This window comes from Erpetoichthys calabaricus, chromosome 2, assembly GCF_900747795.2.
Source record: "Erpetoichthys calabaricus chromosome 2, fErpCal1.3, whole genome shotgun sequence".
Lineage (NCBI taxonomy): Eukaryota > Metazoa > Chordata > Cladistia > Polypteriformes > Polypteridae > Erpetoichthys > Erpetoichthys calabaricus.
This window is the reverse complement of record NC_041395.2, coordinates 107,363,165-107,378,487: the sequence shown is the minus strand read 5'-3', so window position 1 is coordinate 107,378,487 and position 15,323 is coordinate 107,363,165. Positions and strand designations below refer to the sequence as shown.

At 42.3% G+C, this 15,323-nt stretch overlaps 1 protein-coding gene across 5 annotated transcripts in view; it reads right to left on the bottom strand.

Moving 5' to 3' along the window:
• Positions 1-1,498: 1,498 nt before the first annotated feature.
• The window catches only part of c1qtnf4 (C1q and TNF related 4), a 37,558-nt gene continuing 23,733 nt past the window's right edge, over positions 1,499-15,323 (bottom strand). The window contains exons 2-3 of one of the 5 annotated variants that reach the window (XM_051923534.1): positions 3,484-8,978; positions 1,499-3,271 (exon numbers count right to left, since the gene is read on the bottom strand). In XM_051923534.1, the coding sequence (XP_051779494.1) occupies positions 7,864-8,976 (1,113 nt within the window). In that variant the 5' untranslated portion in view covers positions 8,977-8,978 and the 3' untranslated portion in view covers positions 1,499-3,271; positions 3,484-7,863. The other 4 variants (XM_051923531.1, XM_051923532.1, XM_051923535.1 and 1 more) reach the window with 4 other exon arrangements.

Sequence of the window (15,323 nt, the reverse complement as noted above, 5' to 3'; positions counted from 1 at the left end):
CAGCGATCCTATCATACACATAGCCGAATTCTGAGTAAGTGCTGCACCGATCATCCTCGTGGGTAGTATCGTGTGTGGACACCATACTGTTCGAGTTTCATAGAACTTCTCAAAGTTTTCTTTGAAACGGTGTCAATTTATGCTGAAAGAAAAACTAACAATCCTGGAAAAAGTAGATTCTGGAATGAAGAAAAATGATGTGGCAAAAGCATTTTGGAATTGCACCTTCATCTTCATCTAACACCTCGTTTTTGTTCTGTATTTACATGCCAATATTTCTATTAAAAAAAGTTACACCTAACGTCGTTTTCATTCTGTGTTCATAACCGTATTTCTTTAAAAAAAATACATCTATTGTCTCGTTTTCATTCTGTATTCATACCGGTATTTCTATTAAAAAAAGTTACATGTAATGTCTCATTTTCAAATATAATATTTTTTGCAGTTTAAGAAGCTCTGTTTTTATATATTTTTATTGATTTTAATGTCACCGAGGCTCTGCCTTCTTCCCATCCCTGCAACTTGTCCTGTCTAACCTCTTCCTGCTATATCATCTGTGAATTTCAAAAATGGTCTTCCCTTGGCACCTTTATCGACCAAAGCAAAGGAACTTTCAAAAAAGTAGCACACGACTGCAAATATTCATGGTTTTGTTGAGCGAGAGGCCTACTCAAGGTCAGAAACTTATGGGCTGCATGTTCCTCGCAGTAAAGCTGAGATCATTTCAACAACAGGTTCCTAGTCACATATTTTTGACATTTAGGTGCAATATTTGACTGGGAGACTTTTGTCATATAAACTGGATATTTGCCATTTTTCACATCGCAATACACACATTTAAATAAAGAAAGCATTTTTACATTCAGCAACCACTAAATGTAGAATGAAATGACACTACAAAAAAGAGTGTGATTTTTTCTTACAAAGAGCATCCCATAATTCTGAACCTTCTTTTCATTTGTCACTGAAACGCCCATGAAAGAATTATTGTCATGTTCCAGGCTAGACGACAGGCATATTGTTTAATAACACCTGTATTTCTGTATATGCTCTTTAATTGCTAACATTCTGCCTTTTGCAATAAACATTTTAAGATCTGCTCGCGTAGGGCCATGTTTCATAGTGGGCATCTCCTGCAGGGATGGATTATTGCTGGCATAGAGCACAACTGAGATTTAGTGGTCACACAATCTGGTTGCATGAGACTGCACTAGTCAGTGGATCCTCAGGATGACCTGCTTACTCAGCTCTAAAACCTGTGTATCTCTCAGCTGCTGTAGACAACCCCACATCAGTCTTAACCAGTCCGATTCCTACAGACTGGCTTGTCCAGGATGCTGTTGTGCTCCCCCTGTTCTTCAGTTGTTGTGTTAAATCTCAAGCTGCTTGGTAGGTGGCTGCTGGCCTTCCAGTGGCCCCAGGACAGAAATTAAAGTGAGGCCATCTGACGGTGATGACCTGGGCGGCTTAAAGTGGGTGAGTGTCATGCCAAAGCAAGAAACACAGCAAACCACTCATTTTCCAGGTTTTTTATTAGAAACAAGACATTAAATTACACAAAGGCAGTATGAGTTGGAATGAGAACGAGGTGGGCATTTTCACTCCACAAGCAATGGAGGATCTAAGGAAATAGTTTCCAGTTTCCTCAAATGTTGTACCACATTTACTGAGTGACATACAGTGTGTCTTCTGCAATATACGAAAACATTATCAATGAGGTATCACGTGCCTGGTAGCTCTACAACAGGGCTAACAAACTGCCAATGAAGCCTTGGGAAGGCTGACACTGTGCCTCCGAGTCACTTATTTTAAATGCAAACAGTATTTACACTCTCCACTGCATCTGGTTCAAGTTTTCAGCAAGTATCTCGATACTTTTTAAACCCCTCACATGAGAACAGACTTTAGAAGGCCTGAACCACCAAAATGATGCTGTTTTGGAGAAAACAAGCAAATGAGCTGTTTGTGTGAAGGATTTGAGCAAATCCCAAGTGTGTAAACTCTTTGCAGATGACCAAGTGTAACAATGCTGGTGGAATGTTTGGGTAAGTGAGACCATGCATTCAGGGGCCATGTACTCCCAAAAACTGGACTTGTCATCTGGCTCCACTTTCTCCGCTCAGTTTCCTTTTTTAGGTTTCTTCACAAGCTGCTGCACTTATTCTTTACTGGACACTCTGGTGTGCTCTGCAGGCAGAAATGTCACTTAGAGATTTTCCATTTTTATTACCGATAGGATATCCTCCTTTGCCAGGTTGGACAGCACTTAAATGGTGTTTGGCAGCATCAAATCTCTATCAATGCAGCACATACAGTGCAAACAGAGACATAACAAATTTTCATTTAAGTCAGTTGAATTAGATTAAATAAACTGAAATCAGAAAGAAAGTTAACATAACGAGGAAATTGGGTAAAGTGCAATTAGTCTGGAAAAATTGGCACCGGACCTCTGCTTTATACCATCACATCTTTCCAAAACTACCCATCCATTTATGAAAAAAATAATTTTAATTACTGTGTGGTGGGAAGAATTGTCAACCTACTCCAGGACTGCTCAGTCATGGTCAGAAAGGCCACAGAGATTGCAAGTCGTCATTTCAGCCAAGTCATGCTTTAAATTGTGCTTCTTTTTCTGTTAGACATTGTTGTTATTTCACAGTTTATGCCTTTATTGTACTAATCCAAATATGTAACATATGGGATTACTCATATTTTATCAGAATTTAGCTGTCTTGTTTGAAACTTTGAAGAAAACAGGATGATGGTAGAGTTACAGTTCATCATGACTGACTGATATTCTCCATCTTCCCTGAACATTAGCTCATTCCAACAATCTGTAGGATGCTGTCCTGCCATCATTCCCATTCTCACTCCTGCCAGTGAGAATGGATACATTGGCATAGGTGCAATATTCCTTTAATGATATTTAATTATTAAAAATACATTGGGGAAATAGTATGTACAATTCTGTATTTTGGACTTGTAAAAATATATAGTTTTTTATTGCTTTGCCTATGACTTTATGTTTTGTGTTGCTACAGGGGCAAGATAAGTTCCACCTTAGTGATCTATCTATCTATGTATCTATCTATCTATCTATCTATCTATCTATCTATCTATCTATCTATCTATCTATCTATCTATCTATCTATCTATCTATCTATCTATCTATCTATCTATCTATCTATCTATCTTATAGTGCCTTATCTATCTATCTATCTATCTATCTATCTATCTATCTATCTATCTATCTATCTATCTATCTATCTATCTATCTATCTATCTATCTATCTATCTATCTTATAGTGCCTTATCTATCTATCTATCTATCTATCTATCTATCTATCTATCTATCTATCTATCTATCTATCTATCTATCTTATAGTGCCTTATCTATCTATCTATCTATCTATCTATCTATCTATCTATCTATCTATCTATCTATCTATCTATCTATCTATCTATCTATCTATCTTATAGTACCTTTCAGCACTATCAGTCTATCAGGTTTTCATAATTTGATCATATTTGCGCTGAGGAGCCTTGCTTGTTTAGGCTGCTGCTGCCACTTATACCACAAGTGACACTGACAGTGAAGTACAGTAGCTACCTCTGGCCCGTATTCATTGTTATTTGCCCCCTGCGTCTATTGGCTGCCCATTTTTGGATACCTTTATAATTAATACCTCTAATTAATGTCTTGCTTGATAATCCAAATTTCTTCTGTTCTTGTCCTGTAATCATAAAGACAATATATGACATTTTGTGTCATTAATATGAGATTATAATTCGTTAATGTCTTTTTGTTTCCATTTTCAACTTCATATTTTTTTTGCTATGCATTTTGCCCTCTTAATTGTAATTAAATTATGGCTGTTGACAAAAGTAGGACCAGTGCAAATGACAATGAATGAATACTAAAGAGAGGCAACAACTTTCATGCTGTGTCCAATTGTTTGATTGTTAGTAAGTCACCTTTTAAATATTTGAGACAATCTGAAATGAATGAGAGCAATGTTTAGGCCTACTTATTAAATTCCTCTAGAAGTGACTAAACCCAGATGCAAATTAGGGAGGCATGATAGTACAGTGATTAGCACTTTTGCCTCATGGGTTAAAGTTCTACACCTATCTGGATCGCCTGTTGTCATCATGTCTGGATGGTTTTTGTTCCTGGTATTCTGTTGTTCCTCTTATATCACAAAAGACATGCATGTAAGTAATTAGAGTTTTAAAAATTGGTTTCATGTCTGAGTGGGCCCTGTGGTGGACTATGGGGCACTGTGGCCAGGGTTGGTTTCTGACTTTTGCCAGTTGCTGCCAGGTTAGGCTTCAGCCTCCTGGAATCCTGAACTAGATTAGCTAAATTTATGGATGTTATGTAAAAGACTAAACTGTGAAGCAGCCAGCCGCATGTTTAATTGAAATACAATAGATTTTCACATAAGATCTGGAATTGGTTGGATGAAACCTGCCACCACCATAGCCCCCCATGGGGAGGAATAAGCAGTCCTTCTGTAGTCAAAGGTGGCTTTGGTGACATCTGTTTCATGTTTATAGTGAAATAAAACTAAAAAGTATTTTTTGGGATTCTATGGAAAAGTAAAATTTCCATCATTAGGTAAGGATTATTTTTAACAGTTCCTATTAAATTGATTAAACAGCTCAAATAGCAGGTTTGAGAATGTTGTATTAGGCTAAGATAATAATTCAGTCTGTTCACATCTTTATGAAATGTTTATCCATTTTTAGTACTTGCTTTTTCTATTACAGCGTGGCAGCACTGGGTACTGTTGAAGGGGCACACCCGCTCCTGCTAAGAGAGGCCAGTTTGGAGTCGCCAGTCACCCTAATGCACACATCTTGTCTACACAGTGTCGCCTTCTTCCTGTTTTGTTTTTTTTTCAATAAGACATGACTTTGACTTTAGAAGGCTTCTGTGATAATGGTTAGATCTCTCAGTTCTCATGATTTATGTCAACTCACGCTGGTATTGTAGTTAGCGTGGTCACACACAAACACAAAGCACAAGTGCATAAAGTATGACTGCTTTTTAGGCTTTGCATGTGCTGTTCATTTTTATCAAAGCCAGCCAAGTTTTGTTTCCAGCTGTAGTACAATATGGTTTGGCCTTATAAAGTCCACAGTAGTGCACTTCTGTCACTAGATGGAACAGCATGAATACCTAACATCCACAACATACCACATCATTCTCAATAACCTGCTTGATTCTATTCAGGGTCTCAGGTGCCAGAGCCTGTACTGGCAGTAATGGGTGCAGCTTACCAACAGGGTTCTGCTTAAAATTAGAGCAGCACATGTCTTCAGCCAAGACAGCTTAATAGGGAGAGCAAGTTTACACATCTCTACAAGTAATTACTGGCCGCCAATTTAATTTACTCAGAAACATGAACAGATTATATAGTGGTCAATGTGTACACTTCTGATTTTAGCACTTCATCAGTCTAACTGCTAGTCAAGCAGATGCAACAGTAGAAGGAAAGTGACCGCATTGTAGGGAAGCCCAAGGATGAGCCCAGTTTATTGTCGGAACTTCAGATGACTTCCTGGTGAAGATGAACTCAAAGCATTAGAAAATGTAATGAAATGTTGCTGCTCCACCTAGAAGTGCTGAATCAAACCCAACCATAAGTAAGTAAGGTCATTTAATAACTTGAAATTGGTTTCTTCTGATAGGCTTTGTGATGACACTTTGGTGATTCACCAAGGAGATGAGTGCATTATGGTTAATCAAAACTATAATACATACAGAGAGCCATTTAAAATGTTCAACATAGTGGCTTGTTGTAGTGTGTGAATAGATTCTGGAGGTCCTCCATTAGGTGATAAACATATTATGGTTAATCAAGATGTACTGTAGACACATAGATGACCATGTCATGTATAAAATTTAATATAATGCTTGTGGTTAATCACGACTTGAAGCCTCAGTAGTCCTGTTGGAGTTCGGGAATGCTTTGTAGTAAATGAAGACTTGCAGTATACATAAACCATAAATTCATTATAGTGTTTCAGAGCATGTGCTCAATCCCTTGGAAGGACACTGTGGTGAATAAATCCTAAACATCCATACAGAGGCTATTGTAAGTTCATTAGGGTGCCTTATGGTAAAGAACGTGATAACATAAGGCAATGAAGTCTTCAAATCAGTGCCACCTTCTACTGCGTTGTAATGAGGGTTTAGAGGCCGTTCTTTAGACATTAAACATATTTCCGTGAATCAAGATCTAGCTTGCACATAGGGGACCATGTTTGTGTAATAACCAATGGATCGTCACTGTAGAACATGAGGTGAAGATTCAGTGGTCATGCACAATACGTTTGTGGTAAAAGAAGACTTGCAATACATATACAGTACCAATCCATGCATTATGTTCATTATAGTGCTACAACACACGATGAAGCTTTGGAGGTAAAATAGTCTTGAACACAATATGGTGAATTTAGACCTACCCTAAACACAGAGGGCGGTGTAATAAGTTCAGAATGGTGCCTTCGTAAAGAGCATATAGTAGAATTTTGGTGGGGCGCCTAGAACTACTGGTGGTTGATGCATTGTGAACCAAGACTTGCAATACATTTACAGGTCAATGCACTATCAGTATAATCCTTATTGTGTTGGAACATGTGATGAAGCCTCAGAGGTTCCTCCTAAAGATTTTGAACAGGTTTTGGTGTTTCTAGACTGAATGTGAACAAAGAATAGGTTCATTGTAGGACCTTGCAGAAAACGTGTGATCAATTAAGGTGATTAACATGTTGTGGTGAATCAAGGTGTATTGTGCAAGCAGTGAGCTGTGTAATAAGTTAATTATAGTGCCTAGTTTTAGAACATGTGGTAGAGTTCCTTCTTAAGATAACAAATGCATTTAGCTGAGTCAAGGTCTACTGGACACACAGTGGGCTGAGTAATAAGTTCAGAATGGTGCCTTCTGATAAAAAATATGTGATGAAGTTTTGGAGTCCACCTATAGGTGTTGAACATATGTTGAGTTGAATGAAACCTACCATACTCGCAGGGGAATATGTGATAAATTCAAAATGGTGCCTTCTTGTAAAACATATAAGGAAGTTTCAGAGGTCCTCCTGGAGGTTTTGAACATTCTGTAGTTGATCTAGACCAACCATGCGCACAGAGGGCCATGTAGTAAGTTCATTAGTGTGCCCTGTAGTAAAGCAAATGATAATTTAAGGCAATGAATACGCTGTGGAGAATGAAGATCTACCACACACAGCTGGCTATGTAATAAGTTAATTATAATGTCTTGTGCTAGAGCATATAATGAAGTTTATGAGCCCCTTCCTAGTGGAGATGTTCAGAGAAGGAATATCTGGTGAGTACATTTCCTCATAGTAGACCACCCAATGAAGCTTCAGCGCTCCTCCTTGTGATGGAACACCTACTGAGCATTAAGAGGTGCAGTTCTGTGTTGGAGCCTGTAATGATGCCTTTGCAATTCAGTATGAATGATGATCTCCATGTGGTGAAACTTGTGTTGACCTTCCTGTTGCAGAGCCACACACTATGAGTGCATTGATGTGCTGCATGTGAGGATCTCCATCTGCTGTACAAAGTGATCTAAGTCATGAAGCTGTCTGTTAGAAAATGGCTGAAGTGAAGGTTCAGTAGTCATCTCCAGAGCCTAGGAGAGTCTGCCACAGGTGCTTTTTGCTAATACTCCATTGAACAAACTGCTTGTTCCCAGAAAGCAGGATGGATAGAACATTCAAATCTTTGTCATGCGTCTCACTTTTGAAAACGAAAGTTCCTCACAACTTAGACAATGTACTCAAGAAGAAAAAAATTCAGACACTCGGAATGTCTTCAAGCCCCACAACTTTTCAGAGCTGCCCATTGGCAGTTGGTGGGTTGTGTGGAGCCGGCTGCTGGTACACCAGAAATCCGGTGAAGGTGATGTACTTGCCATGGTTGCTATAGGCCCCGTAGCCATCGTGTTGGTGGCTATATAGCCAGATGGTGTCCCCTCGGTTCAGCGACAGCATCAAGCTCTGACTCTGCATCTCTCTTCTTTTAGAGTGGCTGTCATCATAGATCATTGCCTGAACTTCTAGGTGGTTCTTCATAAGCTTCACTGACATCATCTTGTGTGGAAGCTTTCCAACAGTAAACGAGAAGTAATAGGCGCCTGGAATGCGGCACGTAAACACACCAGTGGAAGTGTTGAAGTCATTGCCAATGTTAACAAATTCTGAGTCAAAGGTGATGGGCTCGTGCTTTAACTTCTCCTGGTCCTGTCCCACTATGCTCTGGGTCCGAGCCGCTGAGAACGCAGACCGGGGGTCCTCCTCTTCTTCCTCCTCTGAGGGCTCATCCTCTGGCTGGTCAGACAACACATTCTGGCAGCCGCTGTCCTGCCGTAAGCAGGATGATTGGAGGCTGGACAAATGTGGTTCAAGAACCTCCTTGGAGCTCAGGCTGTTCGTGAAACTCGAGTAGGTATTGGGGTAAATCAGGTAGCCATTGAAGGTGGTGTATGGTCCCGTGTTGCTGTACAGGGCATATTTTGGATCTCCATGCAGGCGCAACCACACTGTGTCACCAAAGTCAAGCTGAAGCATGGCACTTTGACTTTGAACCTTCCTGTCTTTTCCATTATGCTCATCATACACAATAACTTGAACCTCATTCTTGTTTTTCATCAGCATTACTGACAGATTTTTTCTGGGAAACTTGCCCACTGTAAAGGAAAAGTAGTAGGCCCCAGGAATACGGCACCGGAACACCCCTGTTTTGGCATCAAAGTCGTTGCCAATGTTTACATAAACCTTGTCGAAGGTCACCACCATTTTGGGGCCTCCCTCCATGCTGTTGGTCCTAGCCACTGAAAAGGCTGACCTTGCCTCGGGGATCCCATCTGGTATGTGACTTGACACTAGAGGGCACAGTAAGTGGCAGAAAAAGCCAATCAGGAGATGGGCAGTTGATGACATCATGCCTGCAAAAACAAACAACAATTTTGTTGTTACATTGAGAAGAAGACATCGGGCAGCAGAGAGGTCAAAATATTGCTGGAAAGGGCTGTTTGCAGAGGGACACTGGTAAAGTAAGATATGGCACTGCCTGTCTACACAAGAAAGCTCAAGCTGATGTGTTTTGGGCTCTGAGATCTGTGACAGATACCTACTTGCTGTCCTGGCCTATGGTTAACACTAGAGGGCACCAACAGGATATCTGTGGCTGCACTGCAACCCAAAACCCGACTATACACAAGCAGGAAAACTCTTGAAATAAAATTAAAACTCTTGTCTCTTTAATCAGTTTAGACTGCCCCTTCATGAAAAAGAGAACAATGCTGGGATCTCCTGAAATAATGCAATACATGGTTGCAGGCAAACATCCCTTATTTATTATACTGCTGTTGAAGAGTTCACTTGTTTACGTATTGTTTTTTTCTTTTCTGTTGGGCAGGATAAGTAATTTTCTTGGGATCACACAGACTCTGACCCTTCACTTTCCTATCACACCTACCTCCACCACAGACCACCACAGTGTCCCTGGTTATTCAACTTGATTGTTTCCCACCTAGAGAAACTCTGTCTTTAATACAAAGGACAATGCACAATGGCCTCCCTCATCCCCACAGTCAGTCCAGGATGGACAGGTTCTCCTGCACGCATACAAACTCACCATTTCACGGTGCAAGTGGTGGTGCAGAGATTTGTGCTGCTGCCTGTCAATTTCAAGAGACCTGGGGCATCATTTACAAAGCCTCTTTACGCAACTTCCCATGAATAAGAAAACTTGAAGGGGCAACGTGTGCATATTTACAGAAACTCTGACCCACACATACATAACTTTGTCTGTGAAGTTGAGTATTGACAACAGCCTTGATCAAGCAGAGAAAGGCTGTAAAACCAGCTAAAGGAAGATTTGCAAGCACAATAAATCTTGTCACTGAGCCATTATAATTGTAGCAAATTATCTTTTCTAAGATGGATGCAATCCTCAGGAATAAAAAGACTGGATGGAGGCAGATTTTTGTTTCAAAATAGCTGTATCTCTGGAGATGCTTGCACATGGCAAGTCAAAACAACATCAATGATCTTGAATGCTTAACTTTATAAACACTACTTTCTGACTTACTAGGGTAATGAGCATTGCAAGCCTGGGCGGCTGTGACACCTTTTATAGGGCACCCAGAAGCACACCAGGAGAACAATGAGCTTCTTCTGGCAGCAGTTCTGGGTGTGGAGAAGTGCTGCCAAACAGGGCTCGGCAAATGTCCAGGTGCCCTCTGGCAGTGGCCATGGGCCCCAGCAGGTTTGAGCTTCTATGGTCCAAACCAGTGACCCCCCCACTGCAAGCCAGGGAGGCTGCCTGCTAGCATTCCGGGGAAGATAGTGTCCAAAATAAGCTCTCTCCCCCAGTCCTTCCATTATTGAAGTGTCCCAGGTGGGTTAGAGCCTGGCAGTCTGCCACAATATATATATATATATCTCCATCCATCCATCCATCCATTTTCCAACCCACTGAATCCGAACACAGGGTCACAGGGGTCTGCTGGAGCCAATCCCAGCCAACACAGGGCACAAGGCAGGAACCAATCCCGGGCAGGGTGCCAACCCACTGCAGGACACACACAAACACACCCACACACACATCAAGCATACACTAGGGCCAATTTAGAATCACCAATCCACCTAACCAGCATGTCTTTGGACTGTGGGAGGAAACCGGAGCGCCCGGAGGAAACCCACGCAGACACGGGGAGAACATGTAAACTCCTCGCAGGTAGTACCCGGGAAGCGAACCCAGGTCCCCAGGTCTCCAGGTCTCCCAACTGCGAGGCAGCAGCGTTACCCACTGCGCCACCATGCCGCCCTATATATATATACAGTATATATATACATTTTAATATATTGACTATTTACTCCTCTAATTTAACCCCTAAGTGACAACATAACTTTAAATTATTACCTGCGTTGATGTAACAAACATATCACACCTCAAACACGATGATGCGCTGACCTCATTTTAGCTCCTTTTTAAATGGGGTCAATGCTACATGTTGGACTTTTTTTCCCAGTTTATTTCAGCTAGCTGTTGTCACTTCTCAGAGAACTGGCTGTCAGGTCAGGGATATCTCGGCCAAGCCTTACTTTGCCATGCCTGCTGTGCTAAAAGCCATTAACCGACCAACAAGGTACTATATTCAGTTTTTGTATGGTGTACAGACACATACATAAAATATACATGCTTTTGTCAACATAAAAATGAAGTTAGCAGCAGTGACTGTTTATCCATCCATCCATCCATCCTCTTCTGCTTATCCGAGGTCGGGTCGCGGGGGCAGCAGCTTGAGCAGAGATACCCAGACTTCCCTCTCCCCGGCCACTTCTTCTAGCTCTTCCGGGAGAATCCCGAGGCGTTCCCAGGCCAGCCGGGAGATATAGTCCCTCCAGCGTGTCCTGGATCTTCCCTGAGGCCTCCTCCCGGTTAGACATGCCCGGAACACCTCACCAGGGAGGCGTCCAGGAGGCATCCTAATCAGATGCCCGAGCCACCTCATCTGACTCCTCTCGATGCGGAGGAGCAGCGGCTCTACTCTGAGCCCCTCCCGGATGACTGAGCTTCTCACCCTATCTTTAAGGGAAAGCCCAGACACCCTGCGGAGGAAACTCATTTCAGCTGCTTGTATTCACGATCTCGTTCTTTCGGTCACTACCCATTAGTGATGTGTCGGTCGCGAACGAAACGGCTCTTGGAGCCGACTCTTTGAAGTGAACGATCGGAGCCGGCTCCTGTCTGTGAGCCGGAGTCGGAGCCGCTTTTTTTATCCCTCTATTTTTTTTTCCAAGCTGCATGGGATTGGTCAACTAGAAAATGCGTGTCTGCACTGAGCAGGAGCAGGAGGGGGAGGGGCGGTGCTACAGACAAACACGGCACACACACGCTCAGAGAGAGAAATAGGAGGGAAGGACACGCGCGCGACAAAATGAGTGACCGTAGGAAACGGAGTAAAATTTGGATACATTTCAATTACATTGATAATACAAAGGCAGAGTGTAAAGCGTGCAAGGTTAAAATCTCATATCGAACAAGCTCTACAAATAATCTGCACCGGCACATGAGAACTGTACATCCATCAGTGCAGTTCAAAGAAAAATGAAAAGCAAGTGAACCTGCTACTAATGAAAGTGACAGTTTGTCTACTGCAACTGTTGAAAGTGCCAGTTCGTCAATGTCTACACCGTCATCCAGACCTACACCTAGACCTACAACCCAGAGCTCTATGAGACAGTTTGTGCAAAAAGCCATAACTCCAGTTAAACAGAACACAATTGATGAGGAATTGGCTAAAATGATTGCACATGATTTCCAACCATTTTCAATCGTGGAAGACAAAGGATTCAGGACCTTTACTCATGCTCTCAATCCATTTTATGTAATTCCAAGCAGGAAAACTCTCTCCCACAAAATTATCCCAAACCTATATGACAGAAAACGTGCTTCACTGCAAGAGAGAGTTAAAAAAGCCCCAGGAGTTTGCCTGACAACTGACTGTTGGACATCCCGCACCACCACATCCAACATGTCAGTTACTTGCCACTTTATTGAAAATTACAAAATGGTGACCTGTCTTCTGGATTGTTTTGAGTTCAGTGACAGACATACTTCTAATAACTTAGCAGAGGAGCTGCTCAAAGTGGCAAAAGAGTGGGATGTGGAAAACAAAGTGGTTTGCTGTGTCAGTGACAATGCATCTAACATAATTAAAGCAATTAAAATCCTGAAATGGACCCACCACCCATGTCTTGCACACACAATTAACCTGTTTGTGAGAGATGCTCTGAAGGTGATGAAACCCACTGTGGACAAAGTGAAGGCAATAGTGGAATTCTTCCACAGGAGCACAACAGCCACAGAGAAGCTCAAATCTACCCAACGACAGATGGGCATGCCTGAACTCAAGCTCAAACAGGAGTGCATTACAAGGTGGAACTCAACCTTTCATATGCTAAAACGGATTCTGGAGTCCAAGGATGCAGTCATCTCTACTCTGGCTGTTATCAGTGCACCAGTTGATCCTCTGAGCCAAGAGGAATGGGAGGTGCTGCAGGAGACATGCATGGTTCTGGAGCCATTTGAGCAGGTCACTGTGGAGATCAGTGCAGACAGGTACAGTGTACAAATGCTACTACATTATTATTATTGTTATTAATATCATTATTATTCAATTATTATTATCATTTTTATTAGTTGTTGTTGCATTATTGGTATGAAAAGTAGATTAGACATGAATGGGAATAATATATACTGCTAAATAAAACAAAGCATAATTTTAACAGTTATTCTTTACTCATTTTCAGCTATGTTACAGCATCCAAAATGCTGATCCTGTGCAAGGGTCTGCAGAGAGTATCAACTGAGCACCAGACCAGAGTAACCACAGGGAAAGTGGCAGAGTTAGTGGCTGCTCTCTGTGCATCCATGGACAGAAAGTTTCACAGAATAGAATACAACAGTATTCTTTCAGAAACCACCATGCTTGACCCAAGATTCAAAAGGTTGGCCTTTAATGAAAACAGAGCGGCTGATGAAGCTCTTCAGAGAATAAGTGCAGCAGCAAAATACTTCCAGCCAGCTCCAATGCCAGTGGGCCAAGAGGGAGAAAAGGGAACAGAGGATGAACAAGAGGAGCCACAAGCATCTGCTGTTTGGAGGTTCTTTGAAGAACGAGCAACTGGTCCTGGAGACACTCAGAAAAGAAGGAATCCCTCAGCAGATGCAATACCGGAAGTGAGATCGTATCTTGAGAAGCCTCTTTTCCAAAGAAGCGCAGACCTGCTGAGCTGGTGGGAGACCAAGGCTTCAGTTTACCCACGTCTTACGCATGTAATGGCACAGAGACTGTGCATTGTAGCAACATCAGTCCCCTCAGAGAGAATCTTCTCCAAAACCAGGCAGATAATAACAGAGAGAAGAAACAGTATCAACCCCTCAAAGCTGAGGCACTTGGTTTTTCTTAATGCCAACCTTCTTTAAAGACTAGCTAAAACTGTTTCCTGGATGCTACTTTTTTGTTTTACACATTATTTATATTTTGTTTTGTGATTCTCTAAGCTTATGTTGTTTCACTGTAAATAATTAAAAATATTGGATCTTTCTCAAATTGAGATGGTTTGTTTTTGTACCTTAAAATTTATTATTCTGCACCATGTTATAAGACATATAAATAATACACATTTCACATAATGTATGTTTTGTACGTTAGTAATTCATTTCACTTATAATTTTACATTATTTTTGGTAATAAATTAATTTTAGCACCAAAAAAATCTGAAGAGCCACTTGGGAGCTGAAAGAGCCGGCTCTTTTAAGTGAGCTGAGCCATAAGAGCCGGCTCTCTTAAAAGAGCCGGAATTCCCATCACTACTACCCATAGCTCATGACCATAGGTGAGGGTAGGAACATAGATCGACTGGTAAATCGAGAGCTTCGCCTTACGGCTCAGCTCCTTTTTCACCACGACAGACCGATGCAGAGCCTGCATTACTGCAGACGCCGCACCGATCCGCCTGTCGATCTCACGCTCCATTCTTCCCTCACTCGTGAACAAGACCCCGAGATACTTGAACTCCTCCACTTGAGGCAGGATCTCGCTCCCAACCCTGAGAGGGCACTCCACCGTTTTCCGGCTGAGGACCATGGTCTTGGATTTGGAGGTGCTGATTCTCATCCCAGCCGCTTCACACTCGGCTGCGAACCAATCCAGAGAGAGCTGAAGATCACGGCCTGATGAAGCAAACAGGACAACATCATCTGCAAAAAGCAGTGATCCAATCCTGAGTCCACCAAGCCGGACCCCCTCAACACCCTGGCTGCGCCTTGAAATTCTGTCCATAAAAGTTATGAACAGAATTGGTAACAAAGGGCAGCCCTGGCGGAGTCCAACTCTCACTCGAAATGGGTTCGACTTACTGCCGGCAATGCGGACCAAGCTCTGACACCGGTTGTGCAGGGGACCAAACAGCCCTTATCAGGGGGTCCGGTACCCCATACTCCCGGAGCACCCCCCACAGGATCCCCCATGGGACACGGTTGAACGTCTTTTCCAAGTCCACAAAACACATGTAGACTGGTTGGGCAAACTCCCATGCACCCTCCAGGACTCTGCTAAGGGTGTAAAGCTGGTCCACTGTTCCGCGACCAGGACGAAAACCACACTGTTCCTCCTGAATCCGAGGTTCGACTATCCGATGGACCCTTATCTCCAGAACTCCCGAATAGACTTTTCCAGGGAGGCTGAGGAGTGTGATCCCTCTGTAGTTAGAACACA